Source organism: Eleutherodactylus coqui, chromosome 12 (assembly GCF_035609145.1).
Source record: "Eleutherodactylus coqui strain aEleCoq1 chromosome 12, aEleCoq1.hap1, whole genome shotgun sequence".
NCBI lineage: Eukaryota > Metazoa > Chordata > Amphibia > Anura > Eleutherodactylidae > Eleutherodactylus > Eleutherodactylus coqui.
In genome coordinates this window covers 47787791-47806840 of record NC_089848.1, presented here as the reverse complement: position 1 = coordinate 47806840, position 19050 = coordinate 47787791, and the positions used below count along the sequence as shown (strand labels likewise).

Sequence of the window (19050 nt, the reverse complement as noted above, 5' to 3'; positions counted from 1 at the left end):
ATACGCACCCAGCTACGCTTTACTGCTGGCTTCGCCATTTGCTTTCCTTAATTGGGAAAAAAATACCTGCTCTGCCAGAGTTATAATAACTCTGCTACCCTCACGTTCTGTGACACATAAGCAGGGACACAGCACAGTTATTAAACTTCTCATGTTCATTGAATATACGCAGTGCTGCCTTTTGGTGGAAAAAAACTGAAAACAAATCTATTTGTCCAGCCTCTGTCCGTCCTTACGGGCGGTGGAGACGTGTGAGCTGCGTGAAGAACAGTGCTAAATCATACGCACCCAGCTACGCTTTACTGCTGGCTTCGCCATTTGCTTTCCTTAATTGGGAAAAAAATACCTGCTCTGCCAGAGTTATAATAACTCTGCTACCCTCACGTTCTGTGACACATAAGCAGGGACACAGCACAGTTATTAAACTTCTCATGTTCATTGAATATACGCAGTGCTGCCTGTTGGTGGGAAAAAACTGAAAACAAATCTATTTGTCCAGCCTCTGTCCGTCCTTACGCCTGTGGAGACGTGTGAGCTGCGTGAACAACATTGCTAAATCATACGCACCCAGCTACGCTTTACTGCTGGCTTCGCCATTTGCTTTCCTTAATTGGGAAAAAAAATACCTGCTCTGCCAGAGTTATAATAACTCTGCTACCCTCACGTTCTGTGACACATAAGCAGGGACACAGCACAGTTATTAAACTTCTCATGTTCATTGAATATACGCAGTGCTGCCTGTTGGTGGGAAAAAACTGAAAACAAATCTATTTGTCCAGCCTCTGTCCGTCCTTACGGGCGGTGGAGACGTGTGAGCTGCGTGAAGAACAGTGCTAAATCATACGCACCCAGCTACGCTTTACTGCTGGCTTCGCCATTTGCTTTCCTTAATTGGGAAAAAAATACCTGCTCTCCAAGAGTTATAATAACTCTGCTACCCTCACGTTCTGTGACACATAAGCAGGGACACAGCACAGTTATTAAACTTAGATAATTCATTCACTAGAGGCAGTGGGGCCTTTCGTTTTCCAAAAAGGGCAAAAATTATATTTGGCCTGCAGTCTTGCGCCAATTTATTTCCTGCCTGTGAAATCAAATCACTGGTAATACAGCATGCTGAGGGGTAGGGGTAGGCCTAGAGGACGTGGACGCGGCCGAGGACGCGGAGGGCCAAGTCAGGGTGTGGGCACAGGCCAAGCTCCTGATCCAGGTGTGTCGCAGCCGACTACTGCGCGATTAGGAGAGAGGCACGTTTCTGGCGTCCCCACATTCATCGCCCAATTAATGGGTCCACGCGGGAGACGGTTATTAGAAAATGAGCAGTGTGAGCAGGTCCTGTCCTGGATGGCAGAAAGTGCTTCGAGCAACCTATCGTCTACCCGCAGTTCTGCGCCGTCCACTGCTGCCAATCCAAATCCTCTGTCTGCTGCTCCTCCTTCCTCCCAGCCTCCTCACTCCACTACAATAACACCTGCTCAGGAGCGGGAGCACTCCCAGGAACTGTTCTCGGGCCCCTGCTTAGATTGGGCAGCAGCGGTTCCTCTCCCACCAGAGGAGTTTATCGTCACTGATGCCCAACCATTCGAAAGTTCCCGGGGTCCGGGGGAAGAGGCTGGGGACTTCCGCCAACTGTCTCAACAACTTTCTGTGGGTGAGGAGGACGATGACGATCAGACACAGTTGTCTTGCAGTGAGGTAGTAGTAAGGGCAGTAAGTCCCAGGGAGCAGCGCACAGAGGATTCGGAGGAAGAGCAGCAGGACGATGAGGTGACTGACCCCACCTGGTGTGCAACGCTTACTCAGGAGGACAGGTCTTCAGAGGGGGAGTCAAGGGCATCAGCAGGGCAGGTTGCAAGAGGCAGTGCGGTGTCCAGGGCCAGGGGTAGAGGCAGGGCCAGACCGAATAATCCACCAAGTGTTTCCCAAAGCGCCCCCTCGCGCCATGCCACCCTGCGGAGGCCGAGGTGCTCTAAGGTCTGGCAGTTTTTCACAGAGACGCCTGACGACCGACGAACAGTGGTGTGCAACCTTTGTCGCGCAAAGCTCAGCCGGGGAGCCAACACCAACAGCCTCACCACCACCACCATGCGCAGACATATGATGGCCAAGCACCCCGCAAGGTGGGACAAAGGCCGTTCACCGCCTCCGGTTTGCACCCCTGCCTCTCCCCCTGTGCCCCAACCTGCCACTGAGATGCAACCCCCCTCTCAGGACACAGGCACTACCGCCTCATGGCCTGCACCCACACCCTCATCTCCGCTGTCCTCGGCCCCATCCAGCAGTGTAGTTCAGCGCACCGTTCAGCCGTCGCTTGCGCAAGTGTTCGAGCGCAAGCGCAAGTACGCCGCCACGCACCCGCACGCTCAAACGTTAACCGTCCGCATCGCAAAATTCATCAGCCTTGAGATGCTGCCGTATAGGGTTGTGGAAACGGAGTCCTTCAAAAGTATCATGGAGGCGGCGGCCCCGCGCTACTCAGTTCCCAGTCGCCACTACTTTTCCCGATGTGCCGTCCCAGCCCTGCACGACCACGTCTCCCGCAACATTGTGCGCGCCCTCACCAACGCGGTTACTGCCACGGTCCACTTAACTACGGACACGTGGACAAGCACAGGCGGGCAGGGCCACTATATCTCCCTGACGGCACATTGGGTGAATTTAGTGGAGGCTGGGACAGAGTCAGAGCCTGGGACCGCTCACGTCCTACCCACCCCCAGAATTGCGGGACCCAGCTCGGTGCTGGTATCTGCGGAGGTGTATGCTTCCTCCACTAAAGCACCCTCCTCCTCCTCCTCCTCTGTCTCACAATCAAGATGTGTTAGCAGCAGCATGTCGCCAGCAGTCGGTGTCGCGCGGTGTGGCAGCACAGCGGTGGGCAAGCGTCAGCAGGCCGTGCTGAAACTACTCAGCTTAGGCGATAAGAGGCACACGGCCCACGAACTGCTGCAGGGTCTGACACAGCAGACCGACCGCTGGCTTGCGCCGCTGAGCCTCCAACCGGGCATGGTCGTGTGTGACAACGGCCGTAACCTGGTGGCGGCTCTGCAGCTCGGCAGCCTCACGCACGTGCCATGCCTGGCCCACGTCTTTAATTTGGTGGTTCAGCGCTTTCTGAAAAGCTACCCACGCTTGTCAGACCTGCTCGTAAAGGCGCGCCGGCTCTGCGCACATTTCCGCAAGTCCCACACGGACGCTGCCACCCTGCGCACCCTGCAACATCACTTTAAGCTGCCAGTGCACCGACTGCTGTGCGACGTGCCCACACGGTGGAACTCTACGCTCCACATGTTGGCCAGGCTCTATGAACAGCGTAGAGCTATAGTCGAATACCAACTCCAACATGGGCGGCGCAGTGGGAGTCAGCCTCCTCAATTCCTTTCAGAAGAGTGGGCCTGGTTGGCAGACATCTGCCATGTCCTTGGTAATTTTGAGGAGTCTACCCAGGTGGTGAGCGGCGATGCTACAATCATTAGCGTCACCATTCCTCTGCTATGCATCTTGAGAAATTCCCTGCAAACCATAAAGGCAGCTGCTTTGCGCTCGGAAACGGGGGCGGGGGAAGACAGTATGCCGCTGGATAGTCAGGGCACCCTCCTGTCTATTTCTCAGCGCGTACAGGAGGAGGAGGAGGAGCATGAGGAGGATGAGGAGGAGGGGGAAGAGACAGCTTGGGCCGCTGCTGACGGTACACCGGCTGATTGCCTGTCATCCTTTCAGCGTGTATGGCCTGAGGAGGAGGAGGAGGAGGAGGAGGAGGAGGATCCTGAAAGTGATCTTCCTAGTGAAGACAGCCATGTGTTGCGTACAGGTACCCTGGCACACATGGCTGACTTCATGTTAGGATGCCTTTCTCGTGACCCTCGCGTTGCACGCATTCTGGCCACTACGGATTACTGGGTGTACACACTGCTCGATCCACGGTATAAGGAGAACCTGCCCACTCTGATTCCCGAAGAGGAAAGGGGTTCGAGAGTGTTGCTATACCACAGGACCCTTGCGGACAAGCTGATGGTAAAATTCCCAGCCGACAGCGCTAGTGGCAGAAGGCGCAGTTCCGAGGGCCATGTTGCAGGGGATGTGCGTAGATCGAGCAGCATGTACATCCCAGGCAGTGCAACAGTCTTTAAGGGCCTGGCCAGCTTTATGGCTCCCCACCAAGACTGTGTCACCGCTCCCCAGTCACGGCTGAGTCGGCGGGAGCACTGCAAAAGGATGGTGAGGGAGTACGTAGCGGATCGCACGACCATCCTTGGTGACGCCTCTGCCCCCTACAACTACTGGGTGTCGAAGCTGGACACGTGGCCTGAACTCGCGCTGTATGCCCTGGAGGTGCTTGCTTGTCCTGCGGCTAGCGTCTTGTCGGAGAGGGTGTTTAGTGCGGCTGGGGGAATCATCACAGATAAGCGTAGCCGCTTGTCAACCGACAGTGCCGACAGGCTAACACTCATCAAGATGAACAAAGGCTGGATTTCCCCAGACTTCTGTTCTCCACCAGCGGACAGCAGCGATGCGTAAGCAATACGTAGGCTGCACCCGCGGATGGAAGCTACGTTCTCTCTCACCATCCAAAACGGGGACATTTCTGCTTCATCAATCTGTGTCTAATATTCCTCCTCCTCCTCCTCCTGCTCCTCCTCCTGAAACCTCACGTAATCACGCTGAACGGGCAATTTTTCTTAGGGCCACAAGGCTCACTCAAATAATTTTTCAGAACAATTTTTATAAGTTTCAATGCGCTTAAAAGCATTGGAACTTTAACTTGAACCAATTTTTCGTTACACTGGGCTGCCTCCAGGCCTAGTTACCACTTAAGCCACATTAACCAAAGCGATTAATGGGTTTCACCTGCCCTCTTGGCTGGCCATGGCCAATTTTTGGGATGTACATTAGTACTGTTGATACAGCAATTTTTGTGGGCCCTCGCCTACAGTGTAATCAAATTAATTTTTAGCCCACCTGCATTACAGCTGACGTTACCTCAGCTGTGTTGGGCAATGCAATGGGATATTTCTATGTACCGCCGGTGGCTTCCTGGCACCCACCCAGGCAGTGGGTCCACAGGGAGTTAAACCTACATGTGTCCACTTGTAAAGAACCCCAGTCTGACTGGGGCATGCAGTGTGGGCCGAAACCCACCTGCATTAACCCTTTCCAGTCCACTGTGTGACCTGTGAAGACATTAGGGTTTAAGGCTGTACAGCTCCGTTGTTGGTAGACGTCCGTCGGGGTTCTCTTACTGTATATTGCCAGCCTCTCTGCTGTCGGAGCCTATCCTACGTGTCAGCTCATGCAGTACTGGCTTTAGCCAGCATATAGCGCCGTTGTATAACAGCAGAAAAAGAGTAAGCCCCCTAGGAAAACCATATACAAATTGGATTGGAAAGGGTTAAGCACAACATTACTACCTCAGCTGTGTTGGGCAATGCAATGGGATATTTCTATGTACCGCCGGTGGCTTCCTGGCACCCACCCATGCTGTAGGTGCACACGGAGTTTTTACTACATCTGTACACTTATAAAGAACCCCAGTCAGACTGGGGCATGCAGTGTGGGCCGAAGCCCACCTGCATTAAGCACGACATTACTACCTCAGCTGTGTTGGGCAATGCAATGGGATATTTCTGTGTACCGCCGGTGGGTTCCAGGGAGCCACCCATGCTGTGGGTCGACAGGGACTTCACAATAGGGAGTTGTACCTGCCTGTGTCTATGAATTAAAAAGCCCGGTCTGACTGGGGCATGCAGACACCTTGACAGAATGAATAGTGTGTGGCACATAGGTTCCCCATTGCTATGCCCACGTGTGCAGCTCCTGATGGCGGTGGCACAGGATTCTATTTCTCATTGCTTCTGTACAGCATTGTGGGCTATCGCTCCGCCACTTTTAAAGAGGGTCGCTGCCTAGCCGTGCCAACCTCTGCAGTGTGTGCCTGCGGTCCCTCGTCATGGCAGACGCAATTCTAAATAGACATGAGCGTGGTGTGGCATGAGGGCAGCTGAAGGCTGCGCAGGGACACTTTGGTGTGCGCTGTGGGGGGGAGGGGGGGCGGTTGGGCAGCATGTAACCCAGGAGAAGTGTCAGTGGAGTGTCATGCAGGCAGTGATTGTGCTTTGTTGGAGGTAGTGTGGTGCTTAGCAAAGGTATGCCATGCTAATGAGGGCTTTTCAGAAGTAAAAGTTGTTGGGAGGGGGGGGGCCCACTCTTGCCGGTATTGTGGCTTAATAGTGGGACCTGGGAACTTGAGATGCAGCCCAACATGTAGCCCCTCGCCTGCCCTATCCGTCACTGTGTCATTCCCATCACTTTCCTGAATTGCCCAGATTTTCACACATGAAAACCTTAGCGAGCATCGGCGAAATACAAAAATGTTCTGGTCGCCCATTGACTTCAATGGGGTTCGTTGTTCGAAACGAACCCTCGAGCATCACGGGAAGTTCGTTACGAATAACGAACACCCGAACATTTTGGTGTTCGCTCATCTCTAGTTATTATGTAACAATGTGAGCTATGGCATTTTTTTTCCATCTTTTCAATCCCCGGCACTGTTCTTCATCATCTCTTCTGGCCGGGGATTGAAAGCCCCCCTCCTGGAAGTGCTGCCTCTGATTGGCTGAGTGTTGTGACACTTAGCCAATCAGAGCCACTGCTCGATGAACCAATCACAGCCATTCATTGAGCGCTGGCTCTGATTGGCTAAGCATCATAGCGCTCAGCCAATTAAAGGCAGTGCTTCCAGGAGGCAGGGATTTTTCAATCCACAGCCAGAAGAGATGAAGAAGACCAGTGCCGAGTATTTGGGAAAGAAGTTACAGTGGAACCAGACAGCACTTCTAGGTATTCTTTTTTTTTTTTCCCTACAGCTAGAGCTTAGTTTAGGGCTTTGACAGTAGGATCGCACTGCACGAAAACCACATTTCTTGTGCGATGCAATGCAAATGAAAGGAAGGCTCCATAGGGGAACATTGGCTACAAAAAATTGCGAATCGCGGCTGTATAGAGCATGCTGCAATTTTGCAGTCTTGCAGTGTCTCCGGCTACAAAACATCATTAGTGTGGAAGAACCAATAGGAAAGAATAGGCTCTACATACATGTGATTTGTAGCACTGTCACATAGCTACAAAATTGCACGATAAAGTTGGCTGTGTGGATGCGGCATCATTGACATGGCAGTAGCAAATATGTTATTTACTGTAATAGCATCAAAACTGTCTGCCTCAGCTCATAATACCTTCCCAGTAGATAGTTGCTCACTCACTCATTCTCTAGATAGATCCACTCCAAAGTATCCATCCGCTGTCTCTGTTTTGCTGGGCTTGCAGAGGGAGATGAAGCCATGCTTGCCATGTGACCTGAGAGATGATGATGATCAGAATCCTGTTGTGGAGAATCTTGTCTTTAAATAGCTGGACTTCCCTTCAGTATAGCAATTGAATGTGTGAGGCTTTGTTGGGTCACTTTGTTAGTAGATGCCTGGAGCTGTTGTGCCATACTGTTCCTTTGTCAATTGAGCACTCAGGCACGCACCCTGATCTATCAGACACTGGGGAGCTTTCCTTTGTCCCGTGCTGGGGCCTGAGAGAAGTGTAGACTTATATGCTACTCCATTCTCGGCAGCATTCTCCTTCCCCCTCTGCAGCATCGTGGAGACTTCAGTCACAAGTGGGAACTAATTAGTGATCATTTTTATGCTTTAAATGTTGTTTTAGAGCCCTGGTGGAGCAAGAGCTCTCCGAAACAGGCAGCCATGTGCCTTGGCAGCCAAGCCACATCCCCTCATCTAACAAGTTTTAAACAGTAAATTGAAAAGAGGCATGGCTAATCTTATCAAATAGCAAGACATTTGCTATGTTTAGCATAAAAAACTGGTACACATGTAAACTCAACAAGAGTTGGCATCAGAAAATATAGTACAGTATATCTAACATGAATAGAGATTACTTACTCTGCACGGGGAGTCCCCTTGTCACTGAACACTGTGACAGTGTTCAGTGACAAGGGGACGCCCTGCGGGGAATATTGACATGCAGCATGGATCTGTAGTGCACGCATGTCCTATGTTTTGCAGGTACGTGTGTTTGCACATCTGTAAAACACGGACATGTGAACACAGCAAAGGGAACCAATGGTTCTAAATAGATGCGTGGTTTTGTGCGCGCTTGTGTATGCACATAAACATACTCATATGAATGAGGCCTCAGAAGCAGTAGAATGTCATGGTTTCACAGTACTTTAATAACATATATATGTATATATATATATATATATATATATATAAATATATATATATATATATATATATTATGACACAGCGGGGGTTAAAGAGTACTCCAAACCGTCACTTTCCTTCTTTATCTTCATTTTATTAACACCAATTTTAACCAACACAAAGATGACTGGGTCTCCAGGGGTAATAATCAATACATGAAACAAAGTCTCTGATGGCTTTAACCCTTCACAGTCCGTAGGGTAAAGCAAGTACATCCTCCATTAAGGCAGCAATACAAGTCCATAGGTTCTGCACAGACCTGTGGGTATTCAGGGCGCAGCTGGTCCTCAATCTTTAGGGCCTTTTGTCTCTTCAGACTCTAGTGCATGGCAGGCGTTCCCCAGGGATCCTGCTACCTCTCTGCTCACACTGGAAGTCGCACTGGGCCTGGCAGCCCAGCACTCTCTCTGGCTGTCACCCTGGGTCTGGTAGCCCAGCACTCTCTCTGGCTGTCACCCTGGGTCTGGCAGCCCAGCACTCTCTCTGGCTCTCAGCCAGACACTCTGTTGCAGCAGGGTACAACCCTTTTTATATCACTGACCACACCTGTGGGTGTTTTCCTTCTTGTTTCAGGCATCAGACTGATTGTCTGTTGCCCCCTACAGGCCATCTTCTGTAGCACATCCCTCTAATATATATATATATATATATAAATATATATATATATATATATATATATATATATATATATATATATATATATATATATACATACATATATGTTTACGTCAGATATTTTATTGTTACCTCTCGGCTCTTCACTGGAAAGTTGAGCTGACATAGCAGTTCTTAATTTCCAAATATGTTATGACACATGCCCCATTTTTTCCTTGTGTGTCAAAGACGTAAATATAAAGCTGATTGTTTTTTCATTGGACAACTCTTCCTTTGTTTAAGTTTCGGGTAACAAATTATAGGAGGCAAACTTGGGGTTCCATCATAAGGCTCCATCTCGTTAGCCAAAACAGACAGGACTCTGAATTGAACCATAGGCTGCTGTTAGTAAAATAGAGACCTAAGCTGCAAGCTTTGATCTCCATTTTAGTAGGTTTCTATTTGATTTTAGCATTTTATCGAGACAGAATAGTGCAGTTTTTGGCAAATGAGACAGAGCAGTTGGATGGAACCCTCAAATTGGGTTCTGAACTCAATATGATGGCCTTAGTTACAAGGGCTTAAAAGTACAACTTCTATTAATTAAACAAAGTGTGTAAAAGTTATCTTGCAGTCTATCTAATTAGTATGTTCAAATATATTCTCAGCTATTATAAAGATTTATCTAACAAACTTTATGCACAGCAATTAGTAACAAGGAACATCATTATTAAAAGGATGGAAATTTTAATTGTTAACATAGTGTGGAAACAAGATTTTAACTTCATTGTTTTCTTAGTAATTTCTTATAGGGTGATGAAATATCCACCAACACATCTGATAATACCAGATTGCTTCCCAGGGGTTGGATATTTAAAACTCCCACAAGGAAGCTGAACCTGCTGGGAAATTAATATTTTAGTCAAGAAAGAACTTCAGGATTTTACAGGACCCCGTTTCTCTGATAGGTGAAGATACCAGAGGTGGACCTCGCAGTTGACAGCCTCTTGTTATCACTTTATGTTTCTTTACTAACAACTCTATCCACATTTTAATGTAGAGGGAAAGTTAATAAAATTGCATTCAGTTTTGTTTGAACAGTCTAATTAATGTATAGCTAATGGGATTGCTTCTGTCTGTGTAGTATATGACTGCTGCTGCACCTATGCAAGGGACCTATATTCCCCAGTATACTCCTGTGCCTCCAACAGCTGTTCAAGTTGAAGTAAGTCATCCACACGTGCACATATTAAGCATATATTTGAAAATGTCCATTTATACTAATAGATACCTTAAAAGTGAAATGTATTATTAATGTGAAAGGGTTTAAATACACTTTTTAATACTACAGTGCTTAGTTGATTAACCCTTTGCAATCCAATTTTGGATTCAGGGTTTCCTAGGGTGCTTTCTCTTTCCACCATTTTACAATAGCGCCATCTGCTGGCTAGAGCCATTACTACAGTAATATACAGTAAGCATACCCTGACGGATGTCTTCCGACATCGGAGCTGTACAGGCTTCAGTCAGAAAGTTGGAAGACAGCAGACAGTGGATTGGAAAGGGTTAATGATATGCACAATTGAAGTCATAAGCGAACCATACACCTTCAATACATTCATTGGATCAGTAAAAAGTGGAGATGGCAGCAATCAGTTGCAGATAAAATCCTTTATTCCGCCCAGCGCTAAAACAACGTTTCGACTCACATTACATGTCATAATGAGTCATTATCACCCCCCCCCCCAACAGACCAGGTGAATTACCTCCATAGTTGGTGTCATCATGGTGGTTTGTGATTTCCCAGATGCATCGGTGCGTCTCCTGAGCTGTACTGCGCATGTCTGTATCCCATCATGCATTACCTAATAAGGAAGTCTTGCATTAGCTTCCTCACAGAGACTCGGTATCCTCAGTACACTGCGCATGCGCCGAAGACTCCAGGAAATCTCCTGTCATCACCAGCTCCACACATAAGCTCCATAGTTTCAGCGCATGTGCGGGAGACTCCCGGGAACCCCTTGTCATCACCGCTAGTCATCACAGACCTCACACAGGGTGGACACACAGTGTCCGCCTCCCAAGCAACAATGCAACATGTCAAACTCCACATTTGAGAGGAGGAAACTGGGGATTCCACATCTCCAACAATGGCCAATCAAAATCTCATACAATAAGGTCTCACTACCCCTTCCTCTTGGCCAATGGTCACATGCATCAACATTATACTCTATTTCAATGTAAAGGAAGTCAAAGTGCATCGATAAAGAAGTCATATATTGTTGCTCTCATTAGAGATTGCCTTGTGTGCATAATCCTAAATAAATACTACTCTAGTTATTAGCAAACAATTTGTGGGTTCACTGTCAGGTTGTCACGGGGGATAAATTATCACTCACCAACATTTATAACCCATACCTAATTTTATATTCATTTGTTTTTACCAGCACATACATGTTATAACAACCAATCATAGGTTGACGTACAAAGTAAACCTCAAAAGCTTCATTAAAACTCAGTTTTTGCAATTCCTGACATTTAGGCCCAATGTCCATGGGTGGACATGAATTGCGATCCGCAGTTTAGGCCGCCCATAGAGAAACATGGCGTCCACAGCTGAATTAAAGCATGCAGATTTATTTTGCGGTCCGGAAAAGAAATTGCAGCATAATCCATTTCAGTGCAGTTCCCCCACAGATGGCTTCCATTGAAGTCAATGGAAGCTATCCCATCCGCGGGAAAGCAGGAGTTTAAAAAAACAACTTTACTGCACATGTGCGGTGGCGTGGCGTCTGGTGTTTCTGCATACATCCACAGTGAAGAACCAGACAGGTGCGCACGGTCCTCAGCCCCAGGCCGAGTTGGATTCCGCTGCGTGCCCCCACATTCGGAATTCGACTTGCCCGTGGACATGAGGCCTTATTCCTAGTTAATGCCCATTCCCTCGCTTATATCAATTGGGATCACTACTATAGCAAACAAATAACTGAAAGAGCACAAATCAACTCAAGAAAACCACTGCCAGCAGCCATACTTTCTAATATACTGATACAAAATACAAGGGCAGATGTAGAACTACATCCCTCAGCATGCAGACAGCCAAATTGCAATATGAAGGTGGGCTCCACAGGTGCAAGTTACCAATGAGCAACTACTCACACATCTACCACATATTGAGGGGAGTGGCTGCTTAGTATTATACCTGTACATAGATATGGCATGGAAAGAGTGCCAGACCAACTGCAGGCTAACAATCTATTAATAATGCCATGTACAATTCAGCCTGGTGGATTTCCCTGCACCTCAACAGTGAATTACACTGGCACTGCCACCCTGGGCTCCCCCAGTATTTAAAGCCAGACTGCTTGCTTTAAAAAAAATGCATAAACATCCACCCCTCTCAATATGTGGGAGGTGTGTTTGTTCATTGGTATCTTGCACTTATACAATGTTCCTTCTTACTGTAATTTGGCTGTCTGCAACGTTTTACAAAATTGGATCAAATTATCCTGATCCGAATTTTAACAAAAAAGACAAAACATTGACTCTTTCTTTGAGCAGAAAGGACAGGTGTGTTGGCTTGGCACTGCCGCCTTGCACTGCTGGAGTTCTAAGTTTGAATCTGATCTTGATGGAGATTTGAACCTGGGACCCCATTGCTGTAGGGCAGCAGTACTAACCACTGGGCTGCTGCCACGGCCACCACCACCTCCAACTCCACTGTTGTTCCAGGAGGCCAAGTTAGAGAACTCTGTTTTTATTCCTATTGATTTTACTGGAAGTTGGAATCGGGAGTTCCAATTCATAATACAGTATATTTAAATTGGGTTAGTTACGACGGATCTGATTATTTCAATTATGGCTGAACACTTGTTGAACAGACATCCTTTTTTTAATGTACGTCTTAGAGCCCATTCACATCTCCATTGGGAGCCTCCAGCGCAGATCCAGCAAAAAATCCCAGATGAAATAATACAGCATCCTGTGGTGTTTCATCCAGTATGAATGCCGGACCGAATGCTGGAATCATAGTCAATGTTGTCTGTTCTGCGCTGTTTGGTTCCGACAAGTGCTGGATCTGTCGGTTCCATATTTATATTATTTGGCGTTGATCTGAAAATGTAAATCAGCCAGACCCCAGGGCGCAGATATGAACGGGGCCTAGCAGAACTATAGTTTTCTAAAATTAATATTTTTCCCATGTCATGGGCTTTTTACTTTCAGTGGGTTACGATTACTATGGAACATAGTTTGCATGTTTTTCTCTTCATAGGGTGTTGTTGCTGATACCTCTCCTCAAACAGTACCATCTTCATCACAGGAAGCAAGTGGACAGCAGCAACAGATAACTGTAGAGACGAGTAATGAACATGCATCAGCGTACTCCTACCAACAATCCAAGTAAACAACCGGTAAACTAGCAACTTATTTTCATATAATACAGTTTATTTCACAGTAACATTTTCCTAAAGCATGCCTTGGGATAGGAAATGAGATTTTTGTGAAAAATAAACATAAATACATGTATATACCCTGTTTCCCTGAAAAAAAAGACCTACCTTGGGAAATAAGGCCCAGCATGAATTTTCAGGATATTTAAGAATGCATATTTCCGGGGAAACAAGTATATATATATATATATATATATATATATATATATATATATATATATATATATATATATATATATTCTACATAATATATCACAGAGCCACAGAAACAGTCATATTTTCCATCAACTGGACTGAAAGTGTATAATTCCTTGGATTTATGAAATTATGGTTGATTTGTTTTTCCCATACATGACATAAAAGTGAATATTTTATTTACTGAGGCTGGTTGAGAATAACTTGAAAATAAAAAAGTTATGGCTTTTAAAAAGTGGAGACGAAAATCCCCCCCAAATCATTGTGTCCTTATGGCCAAAATAGGCCGTGTCCTTTGGGCGTTAAACCCTCTCCTGCTCTAAGATTTTTTAGAACATGTAGCCAAAGACTGAATTCGACACTTGAGATTTACTCTTTTGTGAAATTCATAGGGGAGTAATAATACATTGGGACCACCGATCATAGTAAGCTATATCATCTATAGAAAACATTGGGGAATTTACTTGAATGGAGAAAGAAAATACAAAGTATTGGAGCACTTGGTCTTCATTGAATCTATCTGTACATACAGTTTACAAGAGAAGTAAAAGAGGATAGTGTATATGTTAAAAGGGTTGTTTAAATTGAATAATAGCTATCATATCACAGCAATATAGTATTGTGACCTATTATATCACTATAGTAGGTCAGTTTTTTGATTCTCCCAGGAACAGCATCACTCATGCCCATGGGCTCCTTCTGGTGTTACAACTTTTTCCATTACTGTGAGAGTCTTTTTGCTATTTTTAAATAATTTCATATCCTATATCTATACAGGGGATGAAAATGGAGTGCTTAAAGGGGTTTTCCAGGCAGTGTTCGCTGTCAGTGCCAGGATACACCAGGGTTGAGCAGAAGCCGCTACTCCAAACCCCTGTGTAGTCGCCGGTGCTTGTAATTGCAGGCACAGCTCTCACTGAAATCAATGCAGCTTCCATTGATTTCAACTACACAAGGGTCGAAGCAGTGGCTTCCGCTCCAACCACGATGTATCATGGCACTGACAATGGGCACTGCCTTGAAAACCCCTTTAATAATGAGTGTGATGCCAGCAAATTAACATACTCTATTATATCAGTTTCATTAAACAAAGATTGTTATGTCTACCTATAATTAGCATTGACGAGAATTAAAAGGGTTGCACTATATTAGAAAAAAAATACATGCTTTCGTTCCAGCAAGAGACTTTTGTCCAATGGCTTTGGCTAGTATTCTAGCCCAGTCCGAATACAGTGAAAGGTGCTAAAATGCAATTTCTGACCTAGCCCATGGACAAGAGTAGTGAGGCTTCTTGGCTAAGAAAGCAGATCCATTTGTGTCACATTGTATAATCCCCTTTAAGTTACTTTAAGTTCTTGGAACAAAATTCCATCCATGAACCAGGCAGGAGTGTTATATCACCTGTTATTGACCTTCTGCTATGATATTCCATAAATCCTCTGCTTCTGAGCCCATACTCACTTATCCAAGATGGCCACTGCAATATTGTTCTCGCACCAGAGAATTGCTTTAAATTCCAACAAATATCATATTTTCAGAGCATGAAATGTCCTAGAATCTTAGTGTTTGGTACACGTGAAGAATATAATTTATGTTTGTTCCTATATATATTGCAGACAATAAACAGGACTGAAGAATGTTGGTCTGAAAACCTTGCCTTGAATGGAGACACTTCATTAAGAAGTTGACTTCCTCTTTGCACAGGCATCAAACAGAAGCTTTTCTTTTCCTTTCTATTTTTTTCTAAATTGCTCAACAGTGTTTTTTATGTGCTGTGCAAAAACGAACAAAAACAAAAAACAATGGAAAGAAAAATGTTCGGTTATGTAGTTTGACAATTTTATTTTTGCTACTCTTTCTTAATGAATACACACCAAGAGAAACACAATGCTGGGTTATCATTTCATCTGGAACTTGATGAACATTGAAATCTGGAGATGTACAGGAGACAGTACAGACATTTGAAAGCAGTGAAACCGATGTCAAGGGGCAGCACTTCAGATGGACCTTTAACTGTCTTCCTCTATAATTAAACTAAATAGTCTCTTTCTTGTATTTTTTTGTTTTAGATACCTTTCTTTTTTTATTTCTTCTTCCATAGGAATGATTATCATGAATTCTAATTGCCTTAATTTTAAGGACGTCAGAAGATCCTGGAGAAAGAAATCAGCATCCTAATGGGACATAAGGCATGAGATTCAGAATTTTAAATGTACCCCACAACTGTTGTTGACGTTTCACATGGGCTTATAAGGTTAACATATATGTACAGATTGACATGAGATACATTTCTTCATTTGAAGAAACACTTTGCTGGAAAACAAAATCGTGCCGTCTGCAATTGAAAGAAAAGTCTGGACTTCTATGAAACTTTATTGTAAATGTTGAAAAAAAAAATAGCTGTAGCTTTTTACAGTGGGGTTAATGGGCTAAAAAAAAAAAACAAGAAAAAAAAAACAACTGCATCTGGGAGTTATGCGGTTTTTTTGTTGAATGCTGTTTTTTTTTATTTCATTTTTCAGTTTATTATTTACAAAGCGTGATTGCTAGCCAAGGCATTAGTGCTTTCTATCTGCAATCTTTTTTATAAGCTTTAAGAGATTTTTAGTCAGCTTTGCTTGTCATATTGCAAAAAAAATTTAAAAAAATTAATAGATGTAAAATTAGGAGTTTATGGGTAAAAAAAAAGTGCGAAAAAGCAATAGCTAGAAGAAATTGTTGACAATTTCTGTAGTATTTCTGAGTTGTGATCAAATGCAGCCTACGGATGGCCAATTTTATACCAAAGATGAAGTGACACCCTAAAGCAGATCTGAAGACAGTGTTTTGGTTTTAATTTTTTATTTTTTTTTCACCTACCTGGCCGGACCAACTTTCTTTCTTCTTTGTTCAAACTATCTTCCATTGGTATTCTGTGTCATGTACAGTATTGTTTGCAAAATAATGGTAAGTTGGTACAGCTGAACCCTGCTGATTGCTTGAAGACCTAATAACAGCTTTCATTTACCTATGGCATCTAAGATCTTGTTTTTTATAACATGACATTTTGTTAAGTCTTCCTTATTTTTCTATCTAGACCTCTTAGTAACGTGTTAAATGACAACCTATTTTGTTTACATTTTAAGTGTTGTCTGTCGTTTTTAGATGAACCATTGACAATCAGTTTATTGATATAGAACATAACTTATAACATAGACAATATGTTTCAGTGCATTGGACATCATATGTGTTTTCCCATTTCATCAACAGTTGCTAAAAGGGCTATAAAATACTTATCGGAAACTACCACCAACATTGTGTTTTTTTTTCCCTTCTTTATGCCAGACTTTCTATTTTAAATTTGCTTACGTTTGTTTGTCAAAGGTAAGTGCCATTGAGGATATCACTAGTCAATACAACTTTTACTTGTTTTACGACTTTTTGAAAACTCAAATTGTGTCCCTGCATTAAAGAGGTAACACATGGATTATGACTAAGGATGAGCGAGTATACTCACTAAGGCACTACTCGTTCAAGTAATGTGCCTTAGCCGAGTATCTCCCTGCTCGTCCATAAAGATTCGGGGACCGCAGCAGCTGACAGGTGAGTTGCGGCGGGGAGCAGGGGAGAGCGGGCGGGAGAGAGGGAGAGAGAGATCTCCCCTCCGTTCCTCCCCGCTCTCCCCTGCAGCTCCCCGCCTAGCGCCGGCCCCCGAATCTTTAAGGACGAGCAGGGAGATACTCGTCTAAAGCACATTACTTGAACGAGTAGTGCCTTAGCGAGTATACTCCCTCATCCTTAATTATGACTAACGGGAGACAAAAAATACATTTTGGTGACAGTTTCTTTTTCACTCAAAATGTAAAGCCCTTTTTACGATGTTGTATACAGGACCTTAAGAACGACTTCATATCTAAGGCTTTCTTCACACTAGCATCATGGCTTCTGTTCATAACAATGCCATGACAGCTACAATAGATGTCTTTAAATAAATTCCAATGATCCTGGCCGATCCTTTTGACCTAATTTCGGGTTATCAGTTTTTTACAGTAAGAATAGTGCTACAAACTACACTATCCTTGTTATTGAAAATACCGGAACCCCTGAGGGAAAGCGAAAAATCCCAACATCAACAGAGCCTATGATATCTATTACATCGGAATATTAAGTTGATCAAATAGCCCCACGTCCAGAGATTGGCTCAACCATCCATTTTCAGAAACTCAATGACCTATTGATATTTAAGATGTTTTTTTTCTACATTGTATAAGGTCATTCCCAACAAAAGCATCCAATCCACAGTGAATTTCTACAACTCCATTGTCACAAACAACATGGAAATTGCACCTGAAGAAATACTAAGAAAACGTAAAATAAAAAAAATCTGCAAAAAGATATGGGCTAAAAGTTAATTAAATACCTTAAAATAATAAAACTAGGAATAAAAATCAGTAAAATGAAAAAGTTGTTTATTTACAGATGCATTTTTAAAATGATTTCTACTCTAGCATTGGATAAAATTGCCAGAAACCAGTTTAAAGCCAGTTTCAGAAGAGCGTATTGTAACTCGTCCATCATTCAGATCCGTATTATGGATGTGATACACTTGATATCAAACTGTATGTCATCAGTATTGGCCTCTGTATTGTTTTTATTTTCTACTGGGCAAATACTGATCTATATTTGCCCACTAGAAAATAATAGTAATATGGAGGTAGAAACACAAAAAATGTTTTCAAAAATGGCCGTGATAAATAAGGCCATGTGAATAGATACACAGGCTTATATTAGCTCCATATTACAGCCCCGAAAACATAGACAAAGTACGGAGCTAAAATATGCTCCACTGAAAGCGGCCTATGGTTGTATTCCAAGAAAGATCAGTAAAACTTTTTATCTGATGATGAGAATGCATGGCTGAAAATGTGTAAAGGGAGGCATATACAAGTCCACTAACCATTCCTGTGAAGACCAGAGGAGTATGGATTTTTAAACCATGAAAGTGGCAGCTTTTAGTTAACATTGATTAGAATTAGTCCTGGACCAAACTGTTCAGATTCAAAGAGTTTCACTGTATTTAAAAAAATAACTAATATTTTTTTTTTTCAAAATTAGTTCAACTCTTCTCCATAGGCTGTATCTGGTATTGCAGCTTAATTCTATACACTTCCATGGCAGTAAATTGAAATACTAGATATACCTGATTTTTTTTTCTGTGATCAATTTGGAAGAATTTTGATGGGCAATTTATTTGAGACTGTATATTGGGGTGTGTTCACATGCCGCAAATCCGCAGCATTTCCACATCAAAATCCCCATCAAAATCTGCACTATTGGTGTGGATTTTGACTCGAAATCAGCTGCAGATCCTCAGCTGATTTCAGCCTGTACTGTGCTCCTCTCATCTCCCAATACCGCTATGCCCAGAGTATAGCACCACCGCCGGTGTTCATGTGATGCACCAGTCATGTGATGCCAGAATTGGAAGGTGAAAAAAAGCACAGGCTAAAATTAACTGTGGACGTGCAGCTGATTTCGAGTCAAAATCTGCACCAACACTTTGG

General features: G+C 44.2%; 1 protein-coding gene across 2 annotated transcripts in view; it reads left to right on the top strand.

Moving 5' to 3' along the window:
• The window catches only part of RBMS3 (RNA binding motif single stranded interacting protein 3), a 630590-nt gene extending 614623 nt beyond the window's left edge, over positions 1-15967 (top strand). For both annotated transcript variants that reach the window (XM_066584834.1, XM_066584833.1), the window contains exons 12-14: positions 10006-10086; positions 13135-13273; positions 15124-15967. In XM_066584834.1, coding sequence (XP_066440931.1) covers positions 10006-10086; positions 13135-13266 — 213 coding nt within the window. In that variant the 3' untranslated portion in view covers positions 13267-13273; positions 15124-15967. The remainder of the gene's footprint in view (positions 1-10005; positions 10087-13134; positions 13274-15123) is intronic.
• The last annotated feature ends 3083 nt before the right edge of the window (positions 15968-19050 follow it).